The sequence below is a fragment of the Pholcus phalangioides genome, unplaced genomic scaffold (assembly GCF_987345545.1).
Source record: "Pholcus phalangioides strain wild (caught in Gottingen) unplaced genomic scaffold, Ppha-v1.0 ptg000021l_1, whole genome shotgun sequence".
NCBI classification, from domain to species: domain Eukaryota; kingdom Metazoa; phylum Arthropoda; class Arachnida; order Araneae; family Pholcidae; genus Pholcus; species Pholcus phalangioides.
In genome coordinates this window covers 4,780,927-4,802,344 of record NW_028301614.1, presented here as the reverse complement: position 1 = coordinate 4,802,344, position 21,418 = coordinate 4,780,927, and the positions used below count along the sequence as shown (strand labels likewise).

Below are 21,418 nucleotides of genomic sequence, written 5' to 3'. Positions count from 1 at the left end.
AGCTAAATTTTGTAGAATTTAACCGTCAAAGAATAGCGCGGCTCTTTTGTTAATGAAGTTTTGGAAAAAAATAACATTATTTTTAATTAAAATATTATTAATTTTTAAGAAAAATCTGGAGACGGTAACATTTCTGCTATAAGTGTGCAAATTTTGCAGAATAGTCAATTGTTTATGACAATTTGCGTTACATAAAAAACAACCAATAATGAACTCTCATTTAACAAATTTCACGATCGTAGCCCGATATTACATATCGTTTTATCAAGTTGTGATCACGTATATTTTTTTATACGTGATGTATAATACGGGCCACTCAAGTATTACTTCAGCAGAATTTTACCATTTTTGACCCCCCCCCCCCCACCCTGTCAGCGAATTTTCGTCAGCACTTCCCCCTCCTAACGCATATTGGAGTCAGATACGTACGCGCGGGGGGGGGGGGCATAATGGGGCTGATGCCACCCTCCCGATGATAAAACAAAGATGCAAAACATATTTAAAAACAAATTTAGTTTGGGAAGAAATACATTGATATGTTATTATAATCAATTTCTGTTAACTTCAATGTTATTTGAAAGCTAAGAACACAACTTTTTTTCTTTAAGAAATTCATTGCGCCCACCCTCTGCCTAAGCCACAAATGCCAAACTTATGGCCCACGGACCAAATGTGGCCCTCAAACCTAATTTTGGTGAAAATGAACACAGCGGCGCAATTCCAGAGTATTTTAGTGATCCTTGACACATTTTCAGATCACTCAAGTAGGCCTGTAGCACGTTCACGGATCACTTATGTGACCCGCGACACATCTACAGATCACTTGAATGACCCACGACACAGTTCCAGAACACTTAAGTTGTCTGCGACACATTTAGAGATCTCTTATGTGGAATGTGGCACTGTTTTGGAGCATTTAAGCGGCCCGCAGTACAGTTCTGCATCACTCTAGTTACCCACGGGACATGCCCAGATTATTTAAGTGATCAACGGCATAGTTACAAATCATTCGAGTGACGTGCGACACAGTTTCACAGCACTTTAAGCGGCCCGGACACATTTACAGCTCACTTGAAGGATCAGCAGGACATTTAGAGATCGCTAAAATGGTTCTATAGAGGAGTTATCAATAGGAAGAGTGTTAGTTCAGGTGCCCACAAACTAGCGAAAAGTTCTTCCAGTTTTTGGCACACCCAGTAAGATGTCATTAAGAATATCTCATATTTTTATAAAAGGTGGTTGATGACATAAACATTACTTAAACCCCTCTCCCCCCCCCCTTGTCATTAAAAGTCAGCAAACATGAAACCCCTTCCCCGCCCCCACATCGATGCTGACGTAATATTTTAATGACCCCTTAGCACTTATCAAATTTGCCAACGAAATTTAGGTAATAATCGTGAATCGCTGGTTATTACCAAGGGTTACATTTTAACAAACGTAAATTTTTTAATTATGCATAACAGCCGATTTTTTTAATTATAAATAATAATAGCCGATTAATTATGTATAATAACCTAATTATTACCGTAACTTAAAAAAATATTAAAGTATTGTAATATAATTAGAAATTAATCGTGAATTATTATTCCCAGAGAACTGACGGTCTTAAATCAGTTTTAAAACGCACACGTAGTTTCAAATATAATAAAATTTTTTGCATACACTTATAATATATTCAAACTCGTACATACTCCTGCTGAGTGAATCAATCCTTTCGGTAATCCAGTCGTTCCAGAAGTGAAATTGACGAATACTGGATGAGCAAACGGCAGCTGCTCAAACTCTATATCCGGAACGTTGCCATCAGCATCCCGTCCGGATTCCAGGAACGTATCCAAGAAACAACTGAAATATAAATCAAGGCATTTCATTAGACTCGAAACATAGGAATCGATTCTTAGAGGCCTTTCACACGGAGCGGATGCGGGTCCGGAAGAAGTTTAAACAATTGGAATATACTGAGCCTTTCAGACGAGCCGAAATATCTCCGCACCTAAGAAATGTTCGTGCGGGTCCGGACGTCGTCCGCATGTGTCAAAACCTAAGTGCGGGCTCCGCATCCGCATATACAAGTTTTGACAATAGGTTTATTCGCTATTCACACGATGCGGATGCGGAGCGAATTCGTCCGCATCTTTGGCTACTTTTTGAAGATGATTTTTCACGGAATTTTTTTAATTATTTGCCATAAATACCCTTAAAAACACCATATGATGGTCCCTGCTCATTAATATAATGTACCTACATACGTCTATCCCTCCGTTTCCTTCTGAGATGGAGATATAGCAACTTTAACTGCCTTTTGTCCATATTTCACAATTTTATACAATAAAACCTGTCAACAACGGCCACTGGCGGGACAAAAATTATAAGCCGTTCTGTTCATTACGAATATTTAATTGACTACGTACTTTAATAACTTTTAAATGTAATTTAAAAATTTTAATTTTTTTTTCTTTTTAAATATTAAAAATTATTTTAAAAAATATAAATATTTTAAATATTTATTATTTTTTAAAATTTTTAATCTCTTAATTTTTTTAAACTTTAAAAAAATACTTTTATTAAACAATTTTATCACTCAGTTGTTGTTCGATTTGTTGATTCACTCAGGGCCGGATTAAGACATTCGAAGGCCCAAAGCACTTGAATATTTTTCGTGGTTCCCCCGATACCTAGAAGTATATTTTACACGATATTCAGTCTATAAACTGGAAAAAATGAAATTTTATATTTCAGAAGTGACTAATCTAAGGATGGGATTTCACTATAAAAGGTTTATGAAAGTTATTTTATAAAACTTGAAAAAGCAACCAATAAATTTATCGATTGCATTCGAGCAAATGCAACCGATTAGCTTATTGGTTGCATTTTTAAAAGAATTATTATAAAATTTTCATAGTGTAATCCGGGCTTAAGGCCGGGATTATACTACAAAGTTTTATAAAAGATCTTTTATAAAAGTTGAAAACTCAACCAATAGGTGCATCGGTTGCATTCAAGCAAATGCAACCGGTGAACTTATGGGTTGAATTTTTCACGTTTTATCAAAGAGCTTTTACAAAACTTTTATAGTGTAATCCCGGCCTAAGGCTGGTATTATCCTATACAATTTTGATTAAAAATTATTTTATAAAACTTGAAAAATGTAACCAATAAACACATCTGTTACATTCGAGCGAACTTAACTGATCCGCCTATTGGTTGCATTTTTCAAGTTTTATAAACGAACTTTTATCAAACATTTATAGTGTAATCCCGGCCTAATACAGAATTGTGATGTGAATATTTCTAAGCACAGACATTTTGGAAGTCTCCACTCCTACCCTTTTTTTCTACTTACAAATTCTTTGATATATCCTGAATTTTTTTTTTTTGGAACATCGAATGTTGCGGATGTTTTTGGATTGGATTTTTCGAACATTGGATGTGTTTTTGGAATTTTTCTTTCATATTCTTCCGAAAAGACAGATTTTTTTCAAAATTTTTTGAAAATATTTTAAGATATTTTCTCCTATCGACTACTTGTGAGGATCGGAATGAAGGCATTTTTATACCCATATTCTATGGGGCTCTAGATTAAACCACCAAAGAATGCCTTTAGGCTGCCTATGGGCACTGAATCAGGGGTGAAGGAGAAAAATGATTACAAAAATTGCGAAAAAATAGTTTTTATGCACGAATTTCAAACTAAAGATGCGGGTGTTTCACCCGCATCTTTAGTGCTCGTCTGAAAGGGTATGAGGACCCGCATCCGCTCCATGTGAAAGGGGCCTTATATCTTTGAAAATCAATTTCGGTTATTAATAATTTACCTCCGCTCGATGAAGCTGATGTCTTTTTTCTTGGAATCGCTCTTTGTGGGGACAATTATCACTTTCTCTAACGAGTCGCTGCCTGAAACACAAGAACCCATGTCATAAATATAAGGCATTACATATTTAAATTCCATTTCGATGAAAGACGTTCTGTGTAACTTTTCCCCCTATTTTTTACATAATTCCCTATAGTGCTTGTCATAAAACTGAAAAGTATCTGAAAATTGAATCTCAGTAATCAATCAATATATTTTTATTCGTAAAGGGACACACAAAGAGGAGGGAAATCAGAAGCCAGCTTGGCAATCACAAAATTGCATAATGACCCTTCCACAGACTCGAGCATTCATTTTTTGGAATTCTCAAAATGTTTTTGCATTTTTGATACTCAAAAAAATTATTAGAAACAAATGTCAGCAAACTTTTATTTTCTCAATTTTTTTTTAAGTTTTTTTAATTCTTTTCTGTGAAGAAATAATTTACTTTGTTTAATTTTTTTTCAGTCAAGATGATGCAAGGTATATTCATTTTCACATACAAATTTTTTCCAGAATTTTTTAAAGTAATTTTGTGTAACAAATCACCATTTTCCCCCCGCAGGTACTTTCTCTCTCTTGGAAGTCATCCTAAAAACCTCCTGAAAGTGCCGCCCTCAGATGAAAGCTCTTTCTGAAGTTCATATTCATCACATTTCTAACTCAAAACCTACATAATCCTTTGAGTTAGAATTTAACTCCCTGAGATCAAAAGGAAAAATTCGACAGTGAGCTAAAGAAATCCAAACATTTGCGGCAGCACCAGGGTCTGACAGGGTTAAGATGTATAGACAAGAAATTTAGCACATTTATAAATACAATAAATGAAAGTGAGGGGAACACAAATAATCTGTGCATAAATTTGATGGTGGCAGTTGCGGTGGGAACAATATCATTGGATTGCAATATCTTAAATTTTTTCCCCAAATTTTTGCTACAATGAAATAAATAATACTAAGAAAAACCTCAAAGAAATCAGAAACGATTTTGTTATGAAGTGTGATTTTAAATAAATTCGAGAAAAGTAACCTTAGAAATTTAGACAAAGAAACAATTCAAATAATGATGAATATTCGAAAAGAATTGTTCTTCGTTAGTGTGATCATAAAAAAAGTATTTTTTATTTTTTTTTTAAGTTAATATAGAAGCTGAGTTGTAATTAACTTCATCTGGTAAATTATTTTAGATATTTGAAACGAGATAGGTGGAGGTTTTTTTCAATTTTTTAAAATTAATTTTTGAATTTAAGTAAATTTTGTAAGACATTTTGCGAATCATGTAAAGATGTTAATAGATAAGTAAAATTGATTTAAAATAGGGATAGATTTAAATAATAAATAATAATACATTTATATTGCAGCGATACTATTGTATAGCAACCAATAGTCCAGCAGATGGCGTTAGTCATCCATGATTGTCGCTGTGAATGCTGCGAGTGCATACTTATATATGTATATGTGTAGTGTACTAGGAACAGAGTTAGTTACTTCCCGCCTCGCCACCAGTTACTTCCCATCCCCCTGGAAGCACGCTATAGTCAAAGCGATTCCCAAACAAGGAGCCGACCCCCTCTGCCCCCAGAGTTTTAGACCGATCAGCCTTCTCCCCTGTCTCTCCAAACTATTTGAAAAAATCGTAGCAAACCGCCGGTCAGAATATAACACGCAACACAACATCATCCGGCCAGAACAACACGGCTTTCGCCCGGAGCACTCATGTGTTACGCAACTGCTCCGGGTAACCGAATATATAACAAATTCTTTTAATTATAACGACTCCGTGGCTGCACTTTTTTGTGACATATCGAAAGCATTCGATAAATGTAATTTCGCCACACTTCTACACAAACTTATTAATCTCAACTTTCCACCGCATTTCATAATTTTCTTTTTTCGCTACCTCACACAACGCACCTTTCAAGTAAAACAAAATGAAGTTCTCTCCACAAAACGAAACATCACTGCCTCGGTCCCCCAGGGAAGCGTCCTCGGCCCACAATTGTTTTTAATTTACATCGTAGCCGGTCAATTTGTCGCAATCAACTTGTCGCGCTCAACTCGTCGCGCATCAATTTGTCGCAGTGCCAATTCGTCGCGGTACAAATTCGTCGCAGAGCCAATTCGTCGCGATACAAATTCGTCGCGGTACAAATTCGTCGCGGTACAAATTCGTCGCAGAGCCAATTCGTCGCGGTACAAATTCGTCGCAGAGCCAATTCGTCGCGGTACAAATTCGTCGCAGAGCCAATTCGTCGCGGTACAAATTCGTCGCAGTGACAATTTGTCGTGTAACCAATTCGTCGGGACGTCAATTTATCGCAGAGTCAACTCGTCACGCGATCTGTATGTAGGTTTTTTTGTCTCATACGTGAAAAAATAAACATGAAGAAAAGTTTTTTTCCATCAAGAAATGCACACAGTTTACTAAATTTTTTTTTTTGTCATTTCGAAAAAAATCATCGAAATTACATCGAAATTAAAATTACAATTGATATTAATGTTTTATTATTTAATTATTGTAAATGTTAAAAAAATCATTTTTTCTATGATAAAATTTTAAAATTCTGTAAAAAAATGTCGGTGTTTATGATATTCCCCAAATTACAGTACAGCGGAGGCTGTCTTTAAGTGTAAACTTGTATCTGTCCCATGTGGAATCGAGACTCCCACCAACATTAACCACTACAGTATCTCCACAAGAACCTGAAATAATTAATAATTTAATTTAATTAATATTTCATTTTCACCGGATAAGCCACACTTGTCGCTTTCTCTCGAGATTTGCATTACTCGTAGCGAGGGGAGTTGGGGCGCACACCGAGATGATAAATTGCGATCACATACATTTTCAAAATTTAATTTGCACCGGATAAGTTGCTCAAGTTAAAAACTCAAAAAATCCAACCAATAAAGTTCATAGGTTACATTCGAGCAAATGCAACCGATAATCTTATTGGTTGAATTTTTCAAGTTTTATAAAAGGACTTTTAGAACACTTTCATAGTGTAATGCTAGCCTTAGATATATTGTCGGTAAAAAATTCCTCAAAGATGTATTCCCTACATGGCAGATACATATTCAATAGTGAATTAGGGCCATTCAAGTATTACGTGAGCAGATTTTCAGCCATTTTTGACCCCCTCCCCCTTGTCAGCAAAAATCAGCAAAACACTGACCCCCATCCCCTCCCCCGTCAGCAAAATTTCACCAGAAGCTTAGAATATTTCATATCTTCAAAAAGGGGTGGTTGATGACGTAAGCGACCTTCAACCCCCCCCCCCCGCCATCAAAAGTCAACAAATCCGAAACTCCCTCCCCGATCCTGACGTAATACTTGAATGACCCCTTAGGCAAATTGTGCTTTGGGATGGGCATTGATCCTAATTTATCATCTTGGTGTGTTCCCGCAACACCCCTCGCTGCGAGAAATGGAGATCCCGCCAGAAAGCGGGAGTGCGGCTTATACGGTGAAAATTTAATTTTGAAAATTTATTTTATCGTAATTTATCATCTTGGTGTGTTCGCCCAACGCCACTCGCTGTGAGAAATGGAGATCCCGCCAGAAAGCGGGAGTGCGGCTTATACGGTGAAAATTTAATTTTGAAAATTTATTTTATCGTAATTTATCATCTTGGTGTGTTCGCCCAACGCCACTCGCTGCGAGAAATGGAGATCCCGCCAGAAAGCGGGAGTGCGGCTTATACGGTGAAAATTTAATTTTGAAAATTTATTTTATCGTAATTTATCATCTTGGTGTGTTCGCCCAACGCCACTCGCTGCGAGAAATGGAGATCCCGCCAGAAAGCGGGAGTGCGGCTTATACGGTGAAAATTTAATTTTGAAAATTTATTTTATCGTAATTTATCATCTTGGTGTGTTCGCCCAACGCCACTCGCTGTGAGAAATGGAGATCCCGCCAGAAAGCGGGAGTGCGGCTTATACGGTGAAAATTTAATTTTGAAAATTTATTTTATCGTAATTTATCATCTTGGTGTGTTCGCCCAACGCCACTCGCTGCGAGAAATGGAGATCCCGCCAGAAAGCGGGAGTGCGGCTTATACGGTGAAAATTTAATTTTGAAAATTTATTTTATCGTAATTTATCATCTTGGTGTGTTCGCCCAACGCCACTCGCTGTGAGAAATGGAGTTCCCGCCAGAAAGCGGGAGTGCGGCTTATACGGTGAAAATTTAATTTTGAAAATTTATTTTATCGTAATTTATCATCTTGGTGTGTTCGCCCAACGCCCCTCGCTGCGAGAAATGGAGATCCCGCCAGAAAGCGGGAGTGCGGCTTATACGGTGAAAATTTAATTTTGAAAATTTATTTGATCGGCGTACTGACTCTGCGACAAATTTGTACCGCGACGAACTGATTCTGCGACAAATTCGTACCGCGACGAACTGATTCTGCGACAAATTTGTACCGCGACGAACTGACTCTGCGACAAATTTGTACCGCGACGAAATGAGTCTGCGACAAATTTTCACCGCGACGAACTGACTCTGCGACAAATTTGTACCGCGACGAACTGACTCTGCGACAAATTTGTACCGCGACGAGTTTGTAGCACGACGAATTGACGCTGCGACAAATTGATTGCGACGAATTGTCGTGCGACAAGTTGATCGCGACGAATTGACCTAGACCCAATTTACATCAACGATTTTCCATCCCCCCGGAGCGGAATCTTGGCACTTTTTGCCTACGACGCAGTCGCCCTCTGTGGGGCAAGAAATGCATCATACGCCCTTTGGAACCTTCAAGACGAGGCACAAAAGATAGAACAATGGTGCTTAGAATCAGACGTAGTCATGAACGTAAACAAATGTGTTTTCGCCTGATTCTCTAGAAAAACAAAGCTGCCCCGTGTCCCCCTCCGCTTCGAAGGACAACGTCTTGAACCAAAACAAACAGTTAAATATCTGGGTGTCACCCTTGATAAAAAATTGCTTTTTCGAGGAGAGCACATCGCCCACGTCCGAAATAAGACAACAGGAATCATCGGAATGCTTAACAAAATAACCTTCCCCAACGCAAAACTCACCGTTAAAAATAAACTTATCCTTTTTAAATCAATAATTCAACCCACAATGCTGTACGCATCACCAGTCTGGACAGTGGCCCGCAAGGGCAACATCACAATATTACAGAAACAACAAAATAAGGCCCTACGTCGCCTACTACAAGCACCACGCTTTATCAGGAACGTCAACATTCGTTCGGATCTGGACCTCCCTCTGCTTCTCCCATATATTCTTCAACTGAACGAAACTCAATTTAATCGTATGCTCGAGTCTGAACACGCCCACATACGGGCCATCGTTGACTATGACCCTGGTGAACGAAGGAAATATCGTCATCCAAGACAGTTTGCTGATCTCGGCTGGGACATAACCTAGTTCGTCTGAACTCTCATAGATGGCAGCACTGAAAATCGTATTTCTCGTGGCTTTCAATCGTTTCGCCCCCGCTCTTAATTGTTTTGCTCATTTCAAATTGTGATAAGTATACAACTGAGTCACTTGCCAGTGTCTCCCCCCTTTTTTCACCTCTTGCTTCTCTCCCCCCTTTCCTTTGCCACTTTCTCCCCCCCCCCTAACATACTAACAATTTTTCTCTATCTCCCTCTTTTTCTCCTCACCTCCCCGGCTCTCCTGCACCACAGCTTGTTTTGCCAAATCGAAATGTCGCATTGTACCATCGAAAAAACATTTTCTTCACAGCTTCAACTTCGCTATCTCACTTCACATGTTAATACTAACATCTGAGGTTGTGCCGGCATTTTTTCTGCAAAGTGTGTTAATACCAAGAACCATTAATTTAATCGAAAAAATCTTCTCCCGAATATGACAAAAAAAAAAAAAAAAAAAAAATGATGATGATGATGATGATGATAACCTTTCCTCCCACATACATTCACTACATAAAAATACATACATTACTCACTTGTCTATCCCTTCATCAGGGGGACGCGATGGGCCCCCAGCCTGTATGGGGAATATATGACCCGCATAAGGGCCAGGCATCCCCTTAAAATTTTTATTCTGGTTCTGGTTCTGGTAGAAACAGAGAGAGTCGAGACTTCGGAATGTCCGGATGTGTTTGTACTCGACTGCGATGCAAATAGTAAAGTTTAACCCATAGTACTTTTAATAGTAATAAATTTATATAATAAAGTATTTTAAATCAACATGTACAATATAGTGAATTCTTACACTATATTTATGGTGACCCGTCTTTGAAAACGCACAAAGAAAATATTCTTCATGGAGTCCTCCGTACTTAAAGTCTTCCATTGCTAACCGGAACGAAACCCGATACCTCCATCCAAACAGATGTAAAGAAAAAAAAGAAGCAGGGGACGAGCCACCCACGAAAAGAAGAACTTCCCCTGACCTCTCTCATGGAACAGTTCCTTCACCAGTAAAAAGAAAAGGAGGAAAAACCATGGAAGCTACAGCTGTAAAGATCCCGGCCTGTAACAGTAATGATTCCATGCTTTAGTTTCATATGGTGGAGGCGATTTTCAAACTAGGTGTGCCTAAGGAAATTACCAATTCCTTAACCAAATATAATTACGTTGTTTCCGCTCTACCTCCACCTCTAGAAATTGCAGCACTCGTTCGCGATGTCATTCTAAATCCAAACGACGAAGATCCATTTCAACATCTAAAATCCGAACTGATAAAAAGAACGAGCGACAGTTCCACACAAGAAATCAGGAAATTACTGGCTGGTGAAGAGCTAGGTGACAGACGACCATCTGAGTTACTGCGCTCCATGAAACGCCTTGCGGAGCCACACAAAGTTCCAGATGAACTTCTAGATCCGTTGTTTGTGCAACGCCTTCCTTCGCACGTACAATCCATCTTGGCTGCCGTTGTGCCACTCTCCTTGGATGAACGAGCTGAAGTAGCCGATCGTGTAATGGAAGTGAATCAGTACAATGTTGCACCAATAGCCAGTAGCATTCCCTCTGCATCCTCTCAAACGGTAAGTTCCTCGGAAAATTTTTTAATTGCCGAAATCAGGAAGTTATCGGATCGTATTGAAGCTCTAGGCCGAAGGCCTAATTTTCGATACAGAGGCGGACGTAATGTTAGGTATAGAAGTAGAAGTCGCAGTCGGGGAAACAATCAATTTTGTTTCTATCACAGAAAATTTGGCCAAAATGCCCGAAAATGTGAACAACCGTGCACTTACAATAATTCGGGAAACGCGGAAAGCAAAGTGTAGAGGCGGCACTCACTTTGCCCACAAAATCCCGTCGCTTTTTTGTAACAGATAAAAAGACGAACATAAATTTTCTTATAGATACAGGATCTGACGTTTCGCTTATTCCAGCGAACTCTGTCGATCGCATGAAACCAGCGTTATTCACTTTACATGCGGCAAATGCATCTAACATTAATGTATATCGACAAAAACTTCTCACAATTGATTTGAATTTACGAAGAAAATTCCAATGGCCATTTTTAGTAGCAAATGTGTCCACGCCAATAATAGGCGCAGATTTTCTTTTCAATTTCGGTCTTACTCCTGATCTAAAATTAAGAAAAATATTTGATTCGGTTACCAATTTATCAGCTATAGCAAAAATTCAATCAGCATCAATTCACTCAATCAAGCTGATTACAGGCGACACTGCCATGCGTTCAAACTGGGAGTTATTTAAACTTTTAATGTAGGTGAAAAGGTGGGGGATTTCAATATCTGAGCGGATGTTGACGTTACGAACGTACCACGGTGCACGAAGAAATCGTCTGAGAATTTTATTCTGAAGTTTTTGCAGAATGGCGATGTTGCCCTTACGGGCTGCGGTCCATACGGGCGAGGCGTATAGCATGACGGGACGCAGTATGGATTTGTACAATATCGCCTTGTTGTTTATTGAAAGTTTGGCATTAGGAAAAGTAATTTTATTAAGCACTAGCTGATACCCAGCGACGTTGCCCGCCCCGTAAAAAATTTATATATGAATAGCTTATTAATTATTTCTTAATCAAAATATTTCTGCATTAAGTAAGAAAAAATTACTTTCATTTTTTAATTAATTTTAATTATTTTAATTTTATGATTATTAATAATATAATTTTAATTAAAAACTTCGGGCAATCGTTTGTGGATACACAATATTTTTGTTTGTCCATCTGGTGTGTAGATGTACAAATTTTTAGGATTACCAACACGCGAACAGGCGACGTAAAGCTGTCCGTGTGAAAAACAGGGCTCAAGTAGGTTGATACCTGCCACTACTAACAACTGGCCTTGCGCTCTGTTGATTGTCATGGCAAAAGCTAAACGAATCGGGAACTGTAATCGCTTGAAAGTGAATGGCATTTCTTCGGTGATAATTGGGGTACGTGGAATGAAGACGTCTTCTCCTTTGGCACATCCAATTAGTAGAATCGTTGCTTCGATGATGTAATTGTGCAATTTCTTCACGCAGAGTCTGGTGCCATTGCAGAATTTCGGTGTCTCCAAATTTCTTGAAAGCATTACAGGTGCTCCGACTTTGAGGGTCAAATTGTGTGGTGGCACACCCGGAATATCCAAAGAGTTCAGAAATTCTGCAGGATACATAATTGTCTGCGCTGTGTCTGTGACAGTGCCAACCGATTTGTAAGATGTGGAGTCTCCCGGAAAAACTTTTTGGATTTTTTCGTTGATCTTGTTCACACTGTCATTTTTCGGTGCCAGAATGTCTCTCTCACAAAACCACACATGGTTTCAGTGCTTTTGTTGAATGTTTGGGAAGGCTTTGTCTGCAAGTTCTTGAACCGAATTTAATAACTGGCAAAATCCATTTGGGAACGTAATCGGTCCAGTGCTTGGGTCTACTGGTTGATCAACTGATGTGAAAATGATAGCAGTGCTGAGTCATTTTGCAGTTGAACTCGCATGTTAGTGGATAATGATAATTTTTTAACTTCGTGCCAGAGTGTTGATGATTTGAGGCAAGCAATGAGTTCATCAGCTGGCGTTAAACATTTTTATTCCCAATTTTGCCGTCGTAGTTGTTGTCCTCTGTTGTTAGCGACGTCATACGTCCAACTTGTGCAGCGAATATTCAAACACCTTTTAAGCATTTTTTAAATTGAAACTATACCTCTACGATGGGCTGTTGATGAGATAAAGGCCGCATTAGCACTTACAGGATACCCTGTATATAGGCAAGCAGAAATAAACGGCGCTCTTCCCGGGTTTTCTTCAATTACTGGGAGGATTGGAAAAGTGACAAACCGTTATAAAGGAATAAACTGTTATAATAACAGAATTAAAGGTGTGACAAACCATTGTAAAGGCATATATTCCCGTCTGAAACGCATTGTTGGAAACCACGGTAACCAAAGTAAACGTTCCGAAAGTGATTGTTGAGGCCCCAAAACCATTGTTGCCCGACAGTTTTTTGTCCATTTCGGGCATTTGCCCAGCTCTGACGAACTTTTAAAGTAGCCTACGGTTCAATCCCGGTCCTGTTTGGTATATATGCAAAATCTGGCGACGATCGGTCTAAAACTGTAGATTTGTATAAAGAGCATACATACATACATACATACATACATACATACATACTTTCACATTTATATATAAGATGCCTAAAATTGCATTTGGAAAAGTTCATTACTATGTCGGATTCGGTGCACCATTCTTCAATGTTGGCTGCGGCATCCTGCAGGTTCCAAAGAGCATACGATGGGTTTCTTGCCCCACAGAGGGCGACAGCATAGTCTGCGAACAGTGCAAGTTTCCCATTTCTGGGCGTTGAAAAATCGTTAATGAAGAACAAAAATATTCTGTCGGACTTGAAATGTACGCTGTGTTAAGTAACGGAAGAAGAACACGATGAAGTGGGGGGGGGGGGGAAAGCGGAGGTCGATCATTTTGGAAAGAAGCGTGGCGTAGTTACACTTGTCGACCGCCTTCGAGATGTCACAGAAGAGGGCTGCGACTGAGTCCTCGTAATTGAAGGCGTTCGTAATGTAATCCGTTGCCCTGAGGAGCTGTGTGACACAAGAGTGTTCCGGGCGAAACGCGTGCTGTTCGGGCCTAAGGATGTTGTGTTCGGCGGTGAAGCTGTTAAGCCTAAGGGCAACCACTTTTTCGAAAAGTTTACTGATCCCAGGGAGAAGGCTGATTGGGCGAAAGGAGGTGGGGAGAAGGGGGTCGGCGCCACTTTTTGGGATCGCCTTGATAATGGCGTGCTTCCACGGCCTTGGGAAATAGTTCGTGGAGAGACAGCAGTTGAAAATATTTTTCAGTGAGTGAATAATGGGGGGCGGGGGGTAGGTACTTGAGAGCTCTGTTTCCAATGCCATCGATACCCGGGGCTTTTTGGCTCAAGTTTTCGTATGAAGTCAGCGATTTCAAAAATATTGGTGGGGGACATATGGTCTGGTGTATTCTGAAGAAAATGATGGATGAAGGAGGAGCATCTACGACGGTTATTTCGTGACGTGATAAGTGGTTGCACCCGATTGGGTGAAAATTGCAGTTCAAAAGAGTCGGCGAAGGTTTCGGCAATGACGTCATCGTCGAAAATAAGGGTATCATCTTTTTTGATCTTGGTTACCCTGGGTACCCTGGGCTGGCAGATACGTCAAGCCTTCCAGAGGTTACTATTCTCGGCGGTGGCGGTGCTGACAAATTCAGTGAATCTTGTGTTGACGAAATCATCGATATCTTTCTTGAGTTGTTTCTGTAATCGATTAAGAAGGAGCTTATCGGATCGGCGGCGTCGAATTTGCCAATTTTTCCTGATTTTATTTTTAAATTTAATTTTTTCGAGAATATCCCGGGGGAGTCCGTAACGGAGATCGTTGCTGGGTAATTCAGTGGTGGCCTCATGAAGGGCGTGCTGAATCCTGGCAGTGAGTTTGTCGACGGCGTTATCGATGGTGGTGGGAAGTGGGGGCGAGGGATCAATGGGTGCGTCATCTCTGACAATTTCTTGGAAGTGTTCCCAGTTTGTTTGTTTGATAATGCGACGTGCCCTGGGGACGTGGAGGTCAATTTCGAAGAAGACCGGGTTGTGTGGGGGCGAGAGAAGCGGTTTCGTGTAGGTGGTGATGTGAAAAAGAAAGTTTTTTGAAATGCCGAAGTCAAGGACGTCCGGGGAGTGACGGCGATGGGAGGGAAAGTGAGTCTCTGTGGGGGTGGAATGGACATCAAGAAATTTATTTAGGCAGAAGCGACGAAGTTGAGTTCCTGCGGCGTTCCTCTTTTTGCTAAACCAGAGGTGGCTCTTGGCGTTCCAGTCGCCCCCGACGAAGACTGGAGCAGAGTTGCCAGGTCCTTAAAAATTTTCCAGCCAAAATCCTCTTCAAAAGTAGCCAAAAAGTAGCCCAAAATATTTGAACTTGTGCTGCCATCTATGAAGCAACAAGCGAGCTACAGTTTGGCGATATTCTAGTCTGGAAATGTGTGGTTTATAGCTTTTCTTATTATAGTCCAGTAACCCCCCCCCCCCACTTTCCGTAAAAATATGGGGGGGGGGTTTACCGAATAAATTGATTTCTTCGAAAAGTTGCGAAAGTCAAGGCTACACATTTTCTCTCCTGGAAAAACGGCCCAGAGATGGCCTGGAGTGGAGGCCGTCTTAAAAGCATCATGGGCCTCCGGGCAAATTGATTTTGCTCAGCCCTCTATCCAGACTGCAATTGCCTACTTACGAATTCACATGCTTAATGTCGCAAATCTTAACCATATCTCATTATCCCCCCCTCCCCCGCCGCTCTTCATTCAAGGCCTCCGTGACGTGCCCGGGTTTGCCAATGCGTCAAGACGACACTGCCTCAAATTGTGCATAGGTGCCTACGAAATTTGGTACAATGATTTTAAAAATTAGGTATGGGCTTTAAATCCCAGACCAGATTTTTCACGGTCTAGTAAACAAAAAATTTAAGAAGAGGGTTGTCTTCTTGTCTACTCTTCTGGGTTCGTTTTAAGAGCATCCAGGGCCCCGAGAGCCAAGTGATTTTTCTGATTCCCTACTAGAAAATCCCCGAAAAATACAACCACCTCTAGTTTTTCTGAGGCCCCTCTTCTCTTGAGGCCCCCGAGCCATGCCCTGGTGGGCCCATGCGTTAAGACAGAACTGGTTCCTGGGAGCTCTGCCAGCTCCACGCTTGTGAAGGCTACGGTTTCTTTCACAGGCTTCTGTGGTCTAGATACTGTGTTTCCCAACCGTCGGGTCAGAGCAACACCTTCTATAGCAGGCGGCCTCCGTGCGAAGCTCGTGAGGTCACTGAAGTCTCCCATTTCCCTTATAGTCATTGCATATACAACATACTACTTCCCTTATACTACATTGGATATATGATAACCGACCGGCCGTGGTATCATAAAGGTTGAAAACCACTATCTAGAGCCTAGGACAGTTCCCAAGTTTTTGTTTTACGGTCCCTTCAATTATTGGGTGGCAAAGGCATTATGGTTGAAAGTTCTGGCTTTCCATAGTTGGGTGAGATGCCCCCCCCCCATCCTTTCTGCCTTGTCAGGAAGAAAACACAACATGAGGTGGGGACTGAAGTGAAAAAGAAAAACTTCTTTGCTCGCAAGCAAAGAAAAATAAAGAAAAATAGGGAGAAATTCGCCATGAACACAATTTTGGAAAAACCGCCCAAAAACCCGCCACCCGCCAAAGCCAAAAATTTCCCGCCGAACCGTTTTCAAACCAGCCCAATTTGGCGGGAAAACCGCCAATCTGGCAACTCTGGACTGGAGTGTGTCGAGGAAAGCTTCGTCTATTGGCTGATTCGGAGGTTTGTACATGGCGCAAAGGATTATGGGTTGCTTGTTGACGTGCACCGTAATGGCGGTTGCTTCGATGTGAGGGGAAGGGGAAGTGGGTGGCTGGGAAAGCAGTTGCGAAGAAAAATGGCGGTTCCCCCTCCACGATTATGGAGACGATCGTTACGGACGATGGAGTAACCGGGGAACTTAATTTTTTTGCTCGGGAGGAGCCAAGTTTCACTGAACAGTATGGCGTCCACTTGGTGGCGAGTTGCTTCGGAGTGAAGTTCTCTAATGCGGTCTTTAATACCGTTGCAGTTCCAGGCCATTACTATAAATGGCCTGGGGGGGGGGGGAGCGACCATGGTATCAATTGTTTAAGAGAAGTGAAGAGAGGAGGGCGATTAGGGCAGAGATCGTTTCCTGCGATAGGGATGAGAGCTGTATCCCTAGGTTGTTGACGATGGATTCCGCTGGGGGCGACGACGTTGTGTTGGTTTTGGGAGAGGGGGGGAGGGGGCTGAATCGTGGGAGGGGGGGGGGCAAGGGGGCTTGAAGAAGGTTGGGGGGGGGGTCAAGGGCAGGTTGGAGAGGGGCCTCGGTGGGTTCGACTGGGTTATCAGAGGTGTCATGGGCGGTAGAGTCGATGTCGCTTACGCCACTGATGTTGAGTCGCGGCGTCTGATACATTACCTCGTAAACACAGAGTGCATATTTTCTACGGGTTTCTAAAATTTCGATTTTTTCTTTCATTTCTTCCAGTGAAAGGGTGGGTTTCTCCTTCGCCTGAGGGGGGGGGCGCCAGGGCGAACTGTGGCGTGGAGTTCGGTTTGTTTTCTGAGAAGTTCAGCCTCGTTTAGCGGGGGCGGCACAGAGTTGGGGGTAGGCTGACGTGCGGCGACTGGGTGAGAAGGGCGAATTTCAATGGGGGCGACTCCATGCTCGTATGTGTCGTCATCGAAGTTGATAAGCGGGGCTGCACTGGAAAGGGAGGGGGGAATTCAGTCGCTGGGGGGGGGGGGCAAGGACTGGGGGGAGCTTGGGGAGAATCGTTCGACTGTTGCTGTTAAGGGCTGAGGGGCGAGCGGGACACCCAGGAAACGTGGCAGTGTGTTTGCCATGGCAGAAAAAGCACTTCAAAAAAATATTGTTGCCCTTAAGGGTGCATCGGGCTGTTTCGTGCCGGCCCGCACAGAAGGCACATACGGGCAGATTTCGGCAGAAGTGAGCTGAGTGCCCGGGGGCCATGCACCGCCTACATTGTATGGGCGAGGAGTCCCCCCTGGAAGCGTTCTACTTCAATGGGGGCGCCCTCGATCTCCGTGACGTTGGCGAAATGTTTATTCTCGACAGAGACTTCGACTAAAAAGAGTGGGAGAAAGCGTCCAGTGGTGTAATTACACATATTTGTAATCTTAATGGTTTGGATGCCTTGGGCGTTAAGGGCTTCCTCGATTTCGGTCGGTTTCACGTTAGCGGGTAGCCCCCGGATAACGAATTTTAGCGACTTATCGTTTTGAAGTTGGTAAGTGTGATAAGAAAATTTTTTGGTGTCAAAAAATTTTGTAGACGTGCGATGGTCGTTTTCGGTGAAGGTCTGAAAAACTATAGTATTCTGGGTGGGCTTAGCTTCTGGGGGGCGAAGTCACGAAGCCAGGTTTCACCCTAGCTTGAGAGAATAATTGCTGGAATTTTGAATTTTTTTCGATTAGGAGCAGCTGTTGCATTTCGATTGGGGGCGACGTTGGCTGGGGGAGGCGAGGCCGGGCGGGGCGAAGCCTTCTTCTTGTCCTTCTTGTAGGATACTACAGTAAAGCCCTCGTTGTCGTCGTGCCCGTTATCCGGGGGGGGGGGAGCAGTGGCAGCGGATGTACCCGCGCCGAGGTTGATAGGGGGAGGGCGAGGGTGGTCAGCGACTGGGCTTTCAGCAATAACATGGGGAGGGAGGAATTTCAGCATTCGACCCTGGGGGCGAGTTTGGAGGGGAGGGGGTTCGTCGCTACTGGTTGCAGAAATGTTGTGAATGCTGCTTGCGACTGTTGTATGGTTATCAACTGGGCGTTCGTCGGTTGATGAAGAAGTTCTGGAATCCTCTGAGCAAGAATTTGAGGATTCGGTTACGCCACTGGATGACTGTGACGAGCTAGCGTCATGCGACTGTGCACTATTACTGATGCCGGTTGAGTTCTCTGTGAGTGAGAAATGAAGTGTGAAATCGTTCGTCTCGTCAACATTGCTAAGGGACTCTTCTCCTGAGTGAGGGGGCGAATTATTATGGGGGCGACTTTTTTTTCTTCCCCTTTTTTTGGGGGGTTTCGGTTAATGAAGGGGGGTTCACTTCAGTTACGATGGGGGTAGAAGAGAAGCCCAGTTTGAATGCTCTGGCCGCTTTGTGGCTGCAAGATGCATCTTGAAATTTATCCAGGAAATCTCGGGCTTCAGAAATAAATTTTTCGATTTGGATTTTTTCGATTTCATTGACGTCTTCGTCGAAAGTGACGATACGATTATTTGGGTGTAAGCGACTGGTTAACTCTGTATAGCTTGTAGCTAGAGTTTCGATGGCTGCGTCAAACTTGCAGCTTTTATGCGATTGATAGGGGGACTCATTTAGGGAGTCCTCCTTACTTTTAGCCCAGGTGAGCAAAAGTTTGGCGAATTCGATTCTGTGCTCTTTGGTGAGCTCATCGTAGGTGAACGACTGGCGCGTAAGTTGCGCAAAGATTTTGTCCTCGTCGGCACTGGCGTAGGGGCAGAGGACACTCATGGCGAGAGAGAGAGCGCACAATGAAAGACCACTTACCTTGTTGGGGTAATCCAAAAATGTGTGTTAATCCATTGCACTGGGGGGGGGGGGAAGAAAGTCACAAGGGGGGAGAAGGGGGGCGAGCGTAGCACAGTGGTGTAGGAAGATCTGTGGCCAGCGCACCGGAGAGCCTCGCGTACAAAGTCGCTGCGGCGGTCCCGAGCAGGTGACACCAGCCTTGTTTCTGGACGACCGTTGAGAGAGCGTCGATCTCTGCGTCGTCAATTTATGATTATGAAGAATCAGTGGGACCCGTCCTGCCTTACTATGGCCTAGGTCCCCGGGTTTTACTCCCTTGGCCGGGCTGAGATTCCTTCTCACCCGGACCCCTACGGGAGAACGTGCGTAAGCGAAAGCAGTGTCCGTCGGAACGAGCTGAAAAGAAAGCGTGACCGTATCGTTCGGGTGTCAGCATAAGATATACATCTACGGAAATAAATAGGGAACATGAAGCATGTTTCCCAATTTCTGGCAGTACCTACTCGTTTGCGAGTATTTGCTGCCCTCTAAACCGGCCCTCTCTGCGCCGCTGAAGTACCGGGACCCAAGTGGGATGCACCTTCATCGTCTCCTCCTTTCGATTCATGTTGTGGTGCTTGAATATTTCAATGGCTTCTCTATGAAGATGAGCATGCTAGTGCACCTCCGACGATATTACCTCATTATAAGTCTCAGAAATGCATATAGAGAACAAGTCGATGACAGTAGATGTACGAATCTTTTCTCGCTTGCCGCGGAGACTTACGTCCAAATAACCTTAGATGATGCCTGCCACAGATGTGGGCGAAACGTCAGGAAGAAAATCTCCTAGCCCATGGCCTAATAACCCGGAAACCGTTTGCAAGTCATTCAATCAACTGATCCTGAAATCCAAAATTACCTAAAAGGAAACACTTCTCTAAAATTAAAATTGATACCATTTCCTCTAGCTGATACAAATATTTATTGCGACATGTCAACAGGTATAGCTAGACCATTCGTGCCTGAATCTCAACGTGAAACAATTTTTAAGCATTTTTATAACCTTTCCCATCCAGGAGTTTCAGCCACAAGTAAACTGATATCTGCCCGATATGTATGGCCAAATATGCAGAAATCTGTTAAGCTATTAGTGCAACAGTGTACACAATGCCAAAGGTCCAAAATCCAACGCCACATAAGAGCTCAACTAGGAACCTTTGGAACTCCAGATACACGTTTCTCACACCTACATATCGATATCATAGGACCCCTTCCTATGTCACAAGGAATGCAATATTGTCTCACCATCGTAGACAGATACAGTCGATGGCCTGAAGTTTCCCGAATTCCCAACATCATCGCCGAAACAGTGTGCAAAGCACTATTTACGGGGTGGATTAGCAGATTTGGTTGTCCTTCTACTATCACTACGCACCAAGGAAGGCAATTTGAGTCAAATCTATTCAAGGAACTCAATCATTTTCTTGGCACAAATCGAATTCGCTCTACAGCTTTTCACCCAAGATCCAATGGACTGATTGAGAGATTCCACCGTCTTTTAAAATCGGCAATCAAAGCTCACGAGAATCAAAACTGGACTGATACACTACCCATAGTGCTATTAGGTATCAGAACAGCAATAAAACCAGACATCGGAGCTAGTGCATCAGAACTTATGTACGGTACTTCATTACGTCTACCAGCTGATATCCTCACAGACTCTTCAAAGCCATCAACAAAATATTCTCCGAATTTCGTGACGGAACTCAAAGAAAAGATGCGTAGATTACAGCCTGTGCCTACATCAGCACATGGTCAAACAGCGATGTATGTCCATCCATCTCTGAAAGAATGCACACACGTATTCTTGCGAGTAGATACTGTGCGTCCACCACTATCGCAGCCTTACACGGGACCACACAAAGTGATCACCAGAGATGACAAGACAGTGACTATCGAACTTCCGAACCGAACAGTCAAAGTGTCAATTGATCGTGTAAAAATCAAAATCGCGTAAAACCTACATTTGTGGAAAAGAAAAATTCAGACACAACAACAA

The 21,418-nt window shown here is 42.3% G+C and overlaps 1 protein-coding gene across 1 annotated transcript in view; it reads right to left on the bottom strand.

Moving 5' to 3' along the window:
• LOC149070526 (acetoacetyl-CoA synthetase-like) overlaps positions 1-21,418 on the bottom strand; it is a 102,004-nt gene that overhangs the window by 22,774 nt on the left and 57,812 nt on the right. The window contains exons 8-9 of the mRNA XM_089248879.1: positions 3,819-3,900; positions 1,695-1,848 (exon numbers count right to left, since the gene is read on the bottom strand). Coding sequence (XP_089105005.1) covers positions 1,695-1,848; positions 3,819-3,900 — 236 coding nt within the window. The remainder of the gene's footprint in view (positions 1-1,694; positions 1,849-3,818; positions 3,901-21,418) is intronic.